The 14,394-nt window shown below is 43.6% G+C and overlaps 1 protein-coding gene across 11 annotated transcripts in view; it reads left to right on the forward strand.

The window, feature by feature from the left end:
• The window catches only part of NUP210L (nucleoporin 210 like), an 83,558-nt gene that overhangs the window by 54,782 nt on the left and 14,382 nt on the right, over positions 1-14,394 (forward strand). For 10 of the 11 annotated variants that reach the window (XM_040452856.1, XM_040452852.1, XM_040452857.1 and 7 more), the window contains 12 exons: positions 616-744; positions 1,091-1,218; positions 2,008-2,140; positions 2,800-2,862; positions 3,228-3,407; positions 4,030-4,110; positions 4,205-4,336; positions 6,967-7,125; positions 8,445-8,536; positions 10,646-10,820; positions 11,651-11,826; positions 12,627-12,844. In XM_040452856.1, coding sequence (XP_040308790.1) covers positions 616-744; positions 1,091-1,218; positions 2,008-2,140; positions 2,800-2,862; positions 3,228-3,407; positions 4,030-4,110; positions 4,205-4,336; positions 6,967-7,125; positions 8,445-8,536; positions 10,646-10,820; positions 11,651-11,826; positions 12,627-12,844 — 1,666 coding nt within the window. The remainder of the gene's footprint in view (positions 1-615; positions 745-1,090; positions 1,219-2,007; positions 2,141-2,799; positions 2,863-3,227; positions 3,408-4,029; positions 4,111-4,204; positions 4,337-6,966; positions 7,126-8,444; positions 8,537-10,645; positions 10,821-11,650; positions 11,827-12,626; positions 12,845-14,394) is intronic. The other variant, XM_040452858.1, reaches the window with a different exon arrangement.

Genomic DNA, 14,394 nt, shown 5'->3' on the forward strand with positions numbered 1-14,394 from the left:
CCTGAGGATATAATGTTTTTAGCCAGGATATGACAACTCAATATATTAAGCTATCTTTGTAGTCAGTATGCCAAGGCATTTGCTTTTAGTTGACTTTTAGTAATAAAAATAATAGCTTACATTAGCATAAGTGTATATTTCCTTTCCTTCTAAAAGCTCAAAGGAATGTAACTTACCTTGGTCATAATGTTTGTTTTTAAGAGGGTGGATTCAGCACTGCGTGCAGGTGCCATGCTGGGCAGGACCCACAGCACAGGACAGAAAACCAGGTCTTCCCACTGCTTCCCTCCCGCCCCATGGCCCCCGTTGCACTGGTGATTTCAGCATAAATGGACTGGATTTTCTTCATGAAATCCTTTCCCCATTCATAGTTAAGAGGCTGGATATGTATGTTGTATTTTGCCTCAATTCAGTCAACTTAAACTTTGCTCTTTATCAGTTAGTATTTGTTAAGGGTGCATATTGTGCTGTGCCTAAAACACGTAATGTGACCTCTCAGTTCCCATCACAAAGGAAGTAAGTTGTTGTATTTCGTGCTTTTAGTGAAAATAGTTGTTTTGATTATGCTCAGGGCACGTGTGCTTCTTTACCCAGCTACCATCTTCTTCCTTCTAGTTAGTTCCAGTACATCCTGGATTTCTCACCTTGGAGGTCTATGATCTGTGCTTAGCTTTCTTGGGTCCAGCAGTGGCCTACCTCAGGGTGTCAGACATACAGGAGCTGGAGCTTGACCTGATCGATAAGGTGAGAGACGTTTGCTGTGTTGCCTCAGAGAAGCAGTTGCATCAGAGAAGCAGGCCTCGTTTTCACCCTGTAGCCTCACTTCACGTAGTCTATGTGGCTCCTGTGTGTGCACCAGGACCTTCAGTGATGTTCATGGAAATACCTGTCCTTAAAGAACAATGCTCCGACATACAAGATAAACAGTACTCGCAGCTAAACCAGCACGTATGGGTTAGGGCCATTTGATCAAAACCTGAACGGGAGCATTCAGCGCAACAAAACACTTTGTCACCCTCAAAGAGTTATTAGACTGTCCTTGGTGAATGACATACTCCTACTAAAATTACCTTTCTTTTTTAACAACTAGGTTGAAATAGGTAAAACTGTGTTAGTAACTGTGAGGGCTCTCAGCCCTTCCAAACGCCCATTCCGAAATAAGTACTTCAGAAACATGGAGCTTAAACTGCAGTTGGCTTCTGCCATCGTCACCCTGACGTGAGTGCCACCTCAATGCCTCCTCCCCAGGCTGAGCACCAAGCACCTGCTCTCCCTGTGTTCTTCTCTACTTTTCTGTCACAGGGCCTTTCAGCCCGTACTCTCCCCATATCCAGCTCTGTACAAAGTGCCCCTTCCACGTTCTCAGATATGTTTTGTGGGACAGATTGACACATCTCATGAATATTCCCATCTCATGAAACTTCTTGGATGATATCCCCTGGGGTGCTTCAGGATAGAGGACCTTCAGAAATCTCCCTAGAAGCAGAGGTGCTGGTACTCCCCTCTGTGAAAGGGGAGTACAGAGAATCCAGGGCGGCTTAGGATTTGCAGTTTTGCCAGCGTTTGCAACGTTGCCCTTATTCCTTTGGAGCCTTGGAATAAATATTTGGCCTTCAGGAGCTTCCTGCCTTTGCCATGAACTTTGTCTTGACTCTGGAAATTAACTTTCTGGCTGTTCCCTCTAACTACAGTTAAAATGAACAGAAAATGTTAATTAAAGCATCTTAGAAAGAAGCATAACTTGCTGCTCTTAAAATCAAATCTTTCTCGGGTGGCTCGGTTAAAGTGCCCAACTTCAGCTCAGGTCATAATCTCACAGTTTGTGAGTTCAGGCCCCGCATGGGGCTCTCTGTGGTCAGCACGGACCCAACTTTGGATCCTCTGTGTGTGTGTGTCTCTCTCTCTGCCCTGCCCCCACTCACGCACACCCTCTCTCTCTCAAAAATAAATAAAAACATTTTTAAAAAATCAAGTCTTTCTTACCTAAAAACACATGTGTCTTTGTAGGCTCATGGAGGAGCAGGATAAATACTCTGAAAATTATATCCTTCGAGCTGTTGCTATTGGGCAAACCACACTTGTGGCTGTTGCCAGGGACAAGATGGGGAGGAAATTCACATCAGCCCCTCGCCAGATTGAGGTAAGGAAACCATCTCATCCAGAATCCATACCTCAGCTCATTTACCTTTATTCATCTTTTTCTGTTTAGTTTGCACAAGTTAAAAATCATGTGATGGAAGAAAATGATAGTTGTCTGACTCTTAAAGCAATATGTAATTTACTTTAGGTTTTTGTTTTTCTGTGTAAAAGTAATATGCTTCTTGTAGAAAATTTGGAAAGCAAAAAATAAAGACACAGCATGAAAATCACCTATAATTCCACTACTTAGAGGTAACCATTATTAATATTTTGGTGTATTTCCTTCACTTTTTCCCCATGCTTATTTTAACATGGATGAATCATACTGTTTTTTTCATTCTAATCTTATGTCAAAAGTATTTTTTGATGTCATTAAAAGCTCATTGTTGGCCATTGGTAGTTGTCGAAGCTGGGTGATAGGTACCTGAAAGAGCATTTTCCAATTCTCTCTAATGACCGCTTTTATTCTGATAAGTGGATATATAATTTTTAAGCATTCTCATTTATAATTTTTTGCTACTGTAAATAAAATTTATATTTATAAATGAAGTAAAATACATCTGTGTATAGGATTTTTTTCCTTAGAATAAGCTGCATGATCATTTGTTACGAAATTGACTCTAGTCCATCCCTGTTATCTTTGTGTTTTTCTTCTTCAAGGTGTTTCCTCCATTCAGACTTGTTCCAGAGAAAATGACACTGATTCCAACCAACATGATGCAGGTGATCTCAGAGACAGGAAATACAATTCACCCTTTCTCCTCACCCCACTCTGCCTCACTCCAACACAAAACACTCCCTTCTTCCTATTGGCCTGCTCTTGTCTACTCCCAGCCAAGTACAGCAGGATCTGATAAAGAACAAAATTAGTTCTTTCCTGTCCCCTAAAGAACAGGGTGTAACCTACCTCTTGGAACCCCATAGATGTTGTGTGGCACTTGGATTTCTTCTGCATTTGAGTTGATGTGGGATATGTCTCTTGGGAAGTGGGGGAAGATAAGAGGTCAAGTTGCTTGGACAAAACATTGGGAAAAGAGATATGATTTCTCCCCATGTTCCAGGCATTCACTGGCATGTTTAAATTCCAGGTAATGTCTGAAGGTGGCCCCCAGCCCCAGTCTATCATTCACTTCTCCATCAGCAACCAGACTGTGGCTGTTGTGAATAGGAGGGGGCAGGTTACAGGGAAGGTAGTTGGCACAGCTGTGGTCCATGGCACCATCCAGACAGTAAATGAAGATACTGGCAAAGTCATTGTGTTTTCCCAGGTATTTGTTCTTTGTTCTGCTCTGCTTCTACTTTTCCAGCTGGGAACCATATTGGGGGATGTGGGGTGGTGATGAGGAGGGTGTCAGCAACCCAGGAAAACCCTTTGAGTCCTTTACCTGACATCCTCTGAACCAAGCATAGGAAATATGTAATCTTTAGTATATATAAAAAAAAAAAAAAACAACCCACAAAAACACAGAGTATTTGGCATTGTTATAAGACATAGTCCCTATCCTTAAGAAATTGTTTAGGGGGGGCGCCTGGGTGGCTCAGTCGGTTGAGCGTCCGACTTCGGCTCAGGTCATGATCTCACGGTCCGTGAGTTCGAGCCCCGCGTTGGACTCTGTGCTGACAGCTCAGAGCCTGGAGCCTGCTTCTGATTCTGTGCTCCTCCTCTCTCTCCGCCCCACCCCTGCTGTACTCTGTCTCTCTCTGTCTTTCAAAAATGAATAAACATTAAAAAAAAAAAAAAAGAAATTGTTTAGGGAACAAAAACAATCTATAGCATATTTTGTTGTTGTTGTTGAATGCCCCAAATAAGCACAGAGTAGTTATCGTAAGCATCTCTGCCCACTGCACAGACAGCCCCTTGTAGTCCAAGCTTGCTTCCCTGTTGAACAGGATGAAGTACACATTGAGGTGGTTCAGCTACGGGCTGTTAGGATCCTTGCACCTACCACTCGACTCATCACAGCGACTGAGGTCAGTCAGGTGGCTCCATTCTCAGTGCCTTCCGGAACGCAGTGCCAGCTGGGCAGGGCTTACAGCAGTACAACACAGCCCCACTTCTTTTCAGATGCCAGTTTATGTTCTGGGAGTGACCAGTACACAGACTCCTTTCTCCTTCAGCAATGCCAACCCCGGACTCACATTCCATTGGTCCATGAGCAAAAGAGATGTATTGGATCTGGTACCCAGGCATTCGGAGGTATGAATTTTTTAATAAAGTATTTTATTTAAGATATATATATTGTTTTAGACATAATGCTATTTATTGTACACCTAATAGACTATAGTATAGTGCAAACATAATTTTTATGTGTACTGGAAAACCAGAAAATTCATTTTCTTACTTTATTGCAATATTTACTTTATTGTGGTGGTCTGGGACTGAACCTGCAGTGTGTCTGAGGTGAGCCTCTACTTGGTGATAAATAGCTTTGATGGGACGCCCAGGTGGCTCAGTCAGTGATGTGTCCAACTCTTGATTTCAGCTCAAGTCATGATCTCACGGCCTGTGGGTTCAAGCCCACATCAGGCTCTGTGCTGAGCGTGAAGGCTGCTTGGGATTCTCTCTCTCTCCCTCCCCCCCCCCGCCTCTCTCTCTCTGTGTGTGTGTCTCAAAATAAATAAACTTAAAAAAAGAAAATACGTTTGATGTGTTAATGCACATAGCATTAAGCCTTAATCAGAAACCTGAGAAAGAAAAAAAAGAAAAAGGTGGATGCTACTTTACCCACTGTCACCTGAGCATCAGTTCGAGAGAGCCTGCCCAAGGTGGTCTGGGCACGGAAGCAGCCACCCAGGTCCTTGGAAGGAAGAGCCTGTGGCCAGGTTACCCAGTAGGTCCTGACTCAGTACCCACAAGAATGAAGAATCAGAGGTAGACGTGGGAGAGAACAGAGGGGTTACAGGAGCTACGATTAATAAGGTATTTCTGGAGCCAGCTAAAAAGAAAAGAGAAGTCTAAAACACAGCTACAAAATCTATTTGCAGCTCTTCTGAAAATATTCCTAGATCTGTAGTCTAGGGAACCTCCTGTCTGTCATGGAGTCCCCTGAGCCTAGTTATACTTGGAATGAGGAGAGAGGAAACTGTATGCAGTTGGGCAGAGTCCTGAACAGGGATTCGACTCTTCTTCTTGACTAGCAAATAGGGGTTGTGTGAGAACGGGGTGGCCTGGGCCTCTGCATCTGTCCTACCTCTCCCTTCCTCCAACTTTATCTAAAGGACCACTCAGGGACGCCTGGTGGCTCAGTCGGTTAAGTGTCTGACTTGACCTCAGCTCATGTCATGATCTCACGGTTCATGGGTTCGAGCCCCACATTGGGCTCTGCACTGATGGCATAGAGCCTGCTTGGGAGTCTCTTTCCCTCTCCACCCTTCCCCTGCTCTCTCTCCCTCAAAATAAATAAATAAAAACTTTAAAAAGAAATTTAAAAAAAATTTTTTTAAAAATGAAGCACCACTCTCCTCCAAAAGAAGAAATGATTGAGAGCCGCACAGAGTCTCCCCTCCTTCCTTAGACCCTGCACAGGCGAACCAAGGGGTGAAATGGGAAGAGAAAGGTCTCCGGCGCCCCTCATGTGGGAGGCAGCCTGCACTGTGGTGTCACCATGTAGATCAAACAATTATAAACCACTTTGCTTTAGCATAAGACTTCCTTCCAGACAACTGATTGAGATCCGCATATAAGAAAAGGGAATTTTTATATAGGGGAGGAGGGAAAGGTGATTTTGGAACTTGGGACTCTGTGTCAGAGTAAGGAGAGCTAGAAGAAAGGTCTTGAGGGCTCTGGACAACAAAAAGGCAGGAGAGAGAGGATTGGAAGCAAGTGCCCGAAAGGTAGGCAGGTGTCCACTTCAACACCTGCCTTAGTGTCGGCCCTGCCTTCCCGACGGCCTTGTCCAGTCTGGGCCAGAATGGTGAGTGAAGCTGTGGGAGACAGTCGGCTAGTGTGAGCACTGCCCTAAAGCCCGAACTTTCCTTCTCATCCTCTTGCTTCCTTGCCACCACTCTGAGCTCCGGAGGGTATATTGCCTCATTTCTCCCAAATCAGGCCCTGCTGTCTGAACCTATTTAGGAACTCTTCCTTCATCCCATTCCTCTGTCCATGGATGAACTTCAAGATAACATGAGCTTCTCACAGAGGCTTGCCAGAATTAGGTGAGTGCTATACACAGAGTTCACTTCAGGAGTTCCTGTGTTGTTGGGAATTTGAAAAGAAATAACACTGAGAATAATCGTTGGTACCCTAGTTCTTTTCTATAGACGCATCTAGCATCTATTTTCCTTATTGTTACAACACAGAGGGAAGTGTGCAGTGATAATTAATGAATATTTCTTTTCTTTTTAATTAAAAAAATTTTTTTTTTTCAACGTTTATTTATTTTTGGGACAGAGAGAGACAGAGCATGAACGGGGGAGGGGCAGAGAGAGAGGGAGACACAGAATCGGAAACAGGCTCCAGGCTCCGAGCCATCAGCCCAGAGTCCGACGCGGGGCTCGAACTCACGGACCGCGAGATCGTGACCTGGCTGAAGTCGGACGCTTAACCGACTGCGCCACCCAGGCGCCCCTCTTTTTAATTTTTAAATATTTGTATTAGAGAGACAGACAGACGGACAGAACACACAAGCAGAGGAGGGGCAGAGAGAGAGGGAGACACAGAATCCAAAGCAGGCTCCAGACTCTGAGCTGTCGGCACAGGCCCTGATGCAGTGCCGGAACCCACGAACCAGCGAGATCATGACCTGAGCTGAACTCAGATGCTTAACCAACTGAACCACCCAGGTGCCCTAATTAATGACTATTTCTTAATCCATCTCTGTTTTCTAGGTTTTCCTACAGCTCCCAGTAGAGAATAACTTTGCAATGGTTGTCCACACAAAAGCAGCTGGTCGGACCAGTATCAAAGTCACTGTCCGCTGTATGAACAGTTCCTCTGGGCAGCTTGAGGGGGATTTGTTGGAACTGTCTGATGAAGTTCAGATACTGGTAAGCTCCCAAACCTAAATCTTATTTTTACATGTCAAGGAGAAGAAGGTTCTACTCTCTTATCATCCATGAGGAGCTTGGTCTGGATAGAGGTAGAGAAATTGCTAGAGGGAGCCCTAGAACAGGCTTATAGTTTCTAGATCTTTGTCATTCTTGGTAATTGTGTCTATATAAGTATTGCTATTAGAAAGTGTAGAACATTCAGGGAGGGGGACAATACATAAGAGACTCTTAAATACAGAGAACAAACTGAGGGTTGCTGGAGGAGCTGTGGGGTGGGGGGAGACTGGGCTAAATGGCTAAAGGGCATTAAGGAAGACACTTGTTGGGATGAGCACTGAGTGTTAAACATAGGGGATGAATCCTTCCTCTCTGCCCCCATTTCTCTCTCTCTCCATCTCTCTCTCAAAAGTAAATAATAGGACATTTAAAAAATTAAAAAAAAAACAAAACCCATAGGGGATGAATCACTGGAATCTACTCCTGAAATCATTATTGCACTTTATGCTAACTAACTTGCATGTAAATTAAAAATAAAGAAAGAAATAGAAAGTGTAGAACACGCACTCTCCTCAACTCCCCACACAATGAACATGGGATATGAAACCATAATAACTAAAGAGGGATTCATTTCTGAACTGCTGTGCCTAACACGGATATTATGATACCATCCACTTAGCTATATTCACAGATTTAGAAGGAGATTTAAGCCTAACTTCCAGGAAGGTGTGGAAACACAGACAGTTGGTTTCTACAGGTGTTCTCAGGCTGAAAGCTAACTGGCCTGGTTGTTGTTAGAGTTCAAAAGAAAAATTGTCATTTATGGGGGGCGAATAAGTTTGTTTACCTCTCAATTTGGGCCTGATTTTTTTTTCTTTTTCAATTTTTTTCCTTTATTTTGGCTTTGTTTCTCTGGTTCGGTGAGGGGCAGAGGAAAGAGCACTTTCCTAGGAGGTAGAAAACCTGAACAGTGTCCTTTGCTAATTTGTTATTATAGGTTTTATGTTCTCAAATCTGTATTCGGGTTACCGGAGCTAAAATTAGAAAATTCAGAATTATTTTATACTTAATATCTAAGTGATACAGGGAATGTGGTCCATGTGAATATTGTGAATATTGGAAGCAGGACTAATACTAGATTTGTGCTGTAGAATACCGAGGTATGTTTGAAGTGTGGCTCATTTGGAAAGGAGTGTCGTGGATGGACCCTTAGACTGTGCTGAAGTGAGGTGGATGTGGGTTTGTAGTTGTCAGTTTGTGAGCAGAGGTCACCATTTGTCTTCTCCGGAAATGAGGAAGAACTCATTTTCTCATTATAGGTGTTTGAAAAACTCCAACTGTTCTTTCCAGAGTGCCAGCCTGAGCGAATTCTGATGCCCATGAATTCCCAGCTCAGACTGCACACCAACAGGTAAGGAGAATGGAGAAGGGCAGGCCAGGTTGTTAACCTTACCCTCGGGAAAACATTGAACATGGAAAAAACTGTTGCCTTCTAGGTGATTTTTCTAACACAAATAATAATTTTTTTTTGGTTGAAGGGAAATTCATGTAACATCAAATTAACCATTTTAGAGCGGACAGTTTGGTGGCATTTAGTGTATCACAGTATTGTGTAGCCGACACCTCTCTCTAGTTCCAAAATATTTTCGTCATCACCACAGGATCACCCATCAGCAGTCACTCCCTGTCTTCCCCCACCCTCTCAGCTTCTGGCAACCACTGTGTGAATGTGGATTTCACTTACGTGGAATCATGCAGCATGTGTGTGACCTTTTGCACTGGCTTCTTTCAGTTAGCATGTTTTCGAGGCTCATTTCCATTATAGTATGTATCAGTATTTCATTCTTTTTTATGACTAAGTAATACTCCATGGTATGGATATAACATCTTTAGTTTATCCTTTAATCTGTTGTCAAACATTTGGGTTGTTTTCACCTTTTGGCTGTTGCAAATAGTGCTGTTATGAGCATTCACATACAACTGTTTGAATACCCGTTTTCAGTCCTTTTAGCTGAATAATTTTTTAATGATAAATATGTGATGGGATTTGATTTTTAAAGGCATGGGCAGACCTAAAGTGTAAGACAGGAAGCCATCAAAATTCTAGAGGAGAAAGCAGGCAAAAACCTCTTTGACCTCAGCTGCAGCAGCTTCTTACTCAACACGTCTCTAGAGGCAAGGGAAACAAAAGCAAAAAGTGAACTATTGGGACCTCATCAAAATAAAAAGCTTCTGCCCGGCGAAGGAAATAGTCAGCAAAACCAAAAGGCAACTGATGGAATGGGAGAAGATATTTGCAAATGACATATCAGATAAAGGGTTAGTATCCAAAATCTATAAAGAACTTACCAAACTCAACACCCAAAAAACAAATAATCCAGTGAAGAAATGGGCAAAAGACATGAATGGACACTTTTCCAAAGAAGACGTCCAGATGACTAACAGAAACATGAAAAAATGCTCAACATCACTCATCATCAAATACAAATCAAAACCACAATGAGATACCACCTCACACCTGTCAGAATGGCTAACATTAATTAACAACTCAGGCAACAACAGATGTTGGCGAGGATGGGGAGAAAGAGGATCGCTTTTGCACTGTTAGTATGCAAACTGGTACAGCCACTCTAGAAGACAGTATGGAGGTTCCTCAAAAAAATTAAAAATAGAATTACCTTACGACCCAGCAATTGCACTACTAGGAATTTATCCAAGGGATATAGGTATACTCTTTCAAAGGGGCACATGCACCCCAATGTTTATGGCATCACTATTAACAATAGCCAAAGTATGGAAAGAGCCAAAATGTCCATCGACAGATGAATGGATAAAGAAGATGTGGTACATATATACAATGGAGTAATACTTGGCAGTCAAAAAGAATGAAATCTTGCCATTTGCAACAACATGGATAGAACTAGATTGTATAATGCTAAGCGAAGTTAGAGAAAGACTTCACTTATACATGGAATTTAAGATACAAAACAGATGAACATAAGGGAAGGGAAGCAAAAATAATATAAAAATAGGGAGGGGGCAAAATATAAGAGACTCTTAAATACAGAGAACAGAGGGTTGATGGGGGGGGTCGGGGGGGGGGCATGGGCTAAATGAGTGATGGGCATTAAGGAGAGCACTCGTTGGGATGAGCATTGGGTGTTGTATGTGGGGAATAAATCACTGGATTCTACTCCTGAAATCATTATTGTACTATATGCTAACTAACTTGGATGTAAATTAAAATAATTTTTTTTATAAATAATAAAACCTAAAAATAATAAAAAAATAAAATAAAATAAAATAAAATAAAATAAAATAAAATAAAATAAAATAAAATAAAAGACACGGGCATAATCCAAAGGCAGACTTTTGCTTAAGGAACAAATAAGCACATAACATGGAGAATGGCAGGCATTTTCCTCAGAGTACAGCCTCTAACGGGGATCCTGGCAATCCCTACTCCTTTCTTTCTGGTCAGAGCCCCCAAGAGATGCTACTTGTTCCATTTGTTCCCTAGAGAAGGGGCCGCCTTTGTGAGTTCCCGTGTTCTCAGGTGCTTCCCTAATTCATCTGTCATCGAGGAGGATGGTGAAGGGCTTCTGAAAGCCGGTTCCATTGCAGGCACTGCCGTGTTGGAAGTCACTTCTGTAGAACCTTTTGGAGTCAACCAAACAACCATAACTGGAGTTCAGGTGAGTTCAAGGACTTACTCACAAAAATAGAAGTAATACCATGGCCTGAGAGGCAGATTTCCTGGTTTGAGAACTAGAAACTTCTCTGGAAGTCAGAACAAACTGGAAGATAAGACACTCTTGATGTGGGTACAAGCCATCAAATTAAAGTGGTCTTTAGAGGCCTTGCCACAAAAGGGATCAGCCTCAACTTGGCACACTTCTGAGCAGCTTTGGCAAAAGGATGTGGGAGAAGGGTAGAGTTATTGCTATCAAAATTAGGCTTTGATATTAGAATTTAAAAATTTAGTCTAACACACAAAAAAGTATTTTGTAAGCATCAAATACCTCCCATATTCCAGCCACTTTGTTCTCTCATGTGTGTTAATCTCTTCTGACTAGCACAGAAACCCTGTGAGATCAGCATCACTATCTGCACTGAGCTGATAGTAAATCTGAGACCTAGCATGGTTAAAGGAGGCTCTGAAGGGTGGGGCGGGGGGTGCAAAGCTGGGCTTCTTCGCTGCTTCACACCTTATCTCGCACAGTGTGAAAACCCAAGCTACAGTATTCTTGGTAAATGATCAGTTCTGTAGCAATCAGTATGGAGGAGCCCTCTGCACAAAACAGGTGAAGTGTCTGCAGTCTTTTCCTCAGGAAGCTCCAGCTTCTCTCCACACTCCTGCAGCTTTGAGAACTAAGGAGCCATTTCCTGTACCGTCCCATTTCTTACTACTCTGATTTAAGTCCTCTCACGTCAGGAGCTGCTTCCTGTGAAAGCAGCACACCGTTTATTGCGGACTGTTAACTTCATCCGTCACTACTCCTCTCCAATGGTCCTTCCCCCGCAGGTGGCACCAGTGACATACCTGCAGATGAGCAGCCGACCTGTGCTGTACACAGCCCGCGGGAGGACTCTGGCAGCCTTTCCTGTGGGTGTGTCGCTCGCCTTCACTGTCCAGTTTTATAACAGCATCGGAGAGAAATTCCACACACACAACACCCAGCTTCATCTGGCGCTGAACAGGTGTGGGGCCAAAGGAGTGGTGTGCATGCTGTGGTAGAAGTTGTGCGGATGGGCTAGGGTTATACGGTGTAACTCCAGTAAATTCCTCTTGTGCTCTCTACTCAGAATCTGATCTTTATTTTTTTCATTAGGATGGAAAACACCAGAATGGTGTTGGCTGGTTAATGAAGAATTTCAGGGTGTCTTGGATCTGTCAAGCCCTAATTCACACAAAGCTCCCATAGGGAGCTGGTTGGAGTATTCTTACCAAAAGCTGTACTGGAGGGGCTCCTGGGTGACTCATTCAGTTGGGAGTCTGACTCTTGATTTTGGCTCAGGTCATGATCTCACCATTTGGGGGATCGCGCCCCACGTCAGTCTCTGTGCTAAGGAGCCTGCTTGGGAGCCTCTCTCCTCCCTCCTTACCCCTCCCCCACTTGCACGCAATCTCTCTCAAAATAAATAAGTAAACTTAAAAAAGGAAAAAAGCTGTACTGGAAAACAAATTCTTAATTTAAAAAAAGGGGCTTACCGGCTACTCTGTGTATGAAGGTAATAGACCTGACCCCTGGCCACCCCTTGCTTGTCCTCCACCATAGAACTCTTTCTCAGGATCCCTGCCTGGCTCAGTAAAGCACGTGACTCTTGATCTTAGGGTTGTGAGTTCGAGCCCCATGTGGGGGTGTAGAGGCCACTTAGATAAATAAAAAACTTAAAAAAGAATTCCTTCTGAACCTTTGAGCTGTTGAACAGAAAATGCTGTGAGCAGAGCTCTGCCACCAGAACTGTGTCCTAACTGTGCCTTTCTCGTTTCCTTTCAGAGATGATCTGCTCCTGATTGGGCCAGGGAGTGGGAACTACACTTACATGGCTCAGGCTGTGAGCACGGGAGTGACGCTTTTGGGAATCTGGGACCGGAGGCACCCAGGTGTGGCAGATTATGTCCCTGTGGCTGTGGAGCACGCCATCGAACCAGACACCCAGCACACCTTGGTTGGAGACGTCATCTGCTTCAGGACTCACCTCCTCAACCATGACGGTCCGGACACCTTCCCTTTCTTAACTGTACAGTCGACAGGATGAGAAAGCACTCATTCCTTAGACAATTTTTTCAAAATGATTTAAAATTTTTTCTTAATGTTTATTTATTTTTGAGACAGAGAGAGACAGAGCATGAACGGGGGAGGGGCAGAGAGAGAGGAAGATGCAGAATCTGAAACAAGCTCCAGGCTCTGAGCTGTCAGCACAGCCCGACGCAGGGCTCGAACTCACGGACCGCGAGATCATGACCTGAGCCAAGGGCGGATGCTTAACCGGCTGAGCCACCCAGGCACCTCTCAAAATGATTTTAAATCTGAGGACCTAAGGGCTCCTGGCTGGCTCAGTTGGTAGAGCATACAGCTCTTGACCTTGGGGTTATAAATTCGAGCCCCACGTTGGGTGTAGAGATTACTTAAAAAAATAAAATCTTTAAAAATCTGAGGGCCTCTCTGAGAAATAAGAAATTGTGTACATGTTAACTGATCTGTTTACTGCCCATTTCTCAGAGGCCAGCCAATTAGAAATCAACCAGGAATATTGATCATGCACCTCCTGAACACATAACTTGCTATATTACCATGTAGACGTTACAGTTACCTCGCCTTCTCGCCCATTCCCAGCTTCTGAAGGAGGATAATTGATAAACTGAAGAGCAGTAAAGGATGAAATAAAAGGAAGGAAAGGGCAATAAGGCTTTAGTTCCAAGAACTGACTGAGCACACAGCTTTGTGAGGGACATTTGAAGGCCTAACTCTTAAATATATCATCACTCTAATAAGGTTTGGCCTTGTACTGGGCTGAACTATACTGGTCATCAGCAAAGCGTTTCTGTCCTCAGAAGTACTGTTGAGTTCAGGAAGATCAGTCTTTGGTTAGGAAGTGAGTATTGATTCTCTGGGTTTACAGAAAGCACACCGCAAAGTGGTGGACCCTGCCTGTGTACATTGAAATCATCCATCCAAGTTGGACCAGCAGGGATGGTATGGGTTTGGCTTTGTAAACTCTTCTGGGAACTGTGGATACATGTGTTTGAGTACTGTGATGTGATGTGGGGCCAGACTCTGTATATTTAGGGCTTGACGCAGGGGGCGGCCATTCAGCCCAGGTCAGGCCCCCCAGTCCCATAATGACTGATTTGCAAGGAATCACTACTAACACCTAATCCAGGGCCAGTGAGCTAACCCTGCTTTAGGATTGAAAGAGTTACAAATCATCAAGAGATGATTGCTCATCTCTTGTCAGTGAAACAACACTTCCACTTTACCCCTTTGCTGGGTTTTGTCAGGATTGTCCCTCTGTCTTCCATTCTGGAATTATTTGGGCATCCTGAATCTATACTGGCCTATGGATGACCAAATCCCGGGATCTGTGATCTAACACAAACTCAAGGTTGTGTTCCTCTGCCACCTTGAGACTTAAGCCAAAGCAACAAAACTTCTCTCCTGCAGTCTTGCAGTCTTCTGCTGGTGTCTGTCCGCCAGTAACTGAAAGAGAATTACCCCTGTGTGTATAAAGAGTTTTTCTTTTTCCTAAGGAGAACAGTTAAGG

The sequence above is a fragment of the Herpailurus yagouaroundi genome, unplaced genomic scaffold, assembly GCF_014898765.1.
Source record: "Herpailurus yagouaroundi ecotype Mexico unplaced genomic scaffold, PumYag 207, whole genome shotgun sequence".
NCBI classification, from domain to species: domain Eukaryota; kingdom Metazoa; phylum Chordata; class Mammalia; order Carnivora; family Felidae; genus Herpailurus; species Herpailurus yagouaroundi.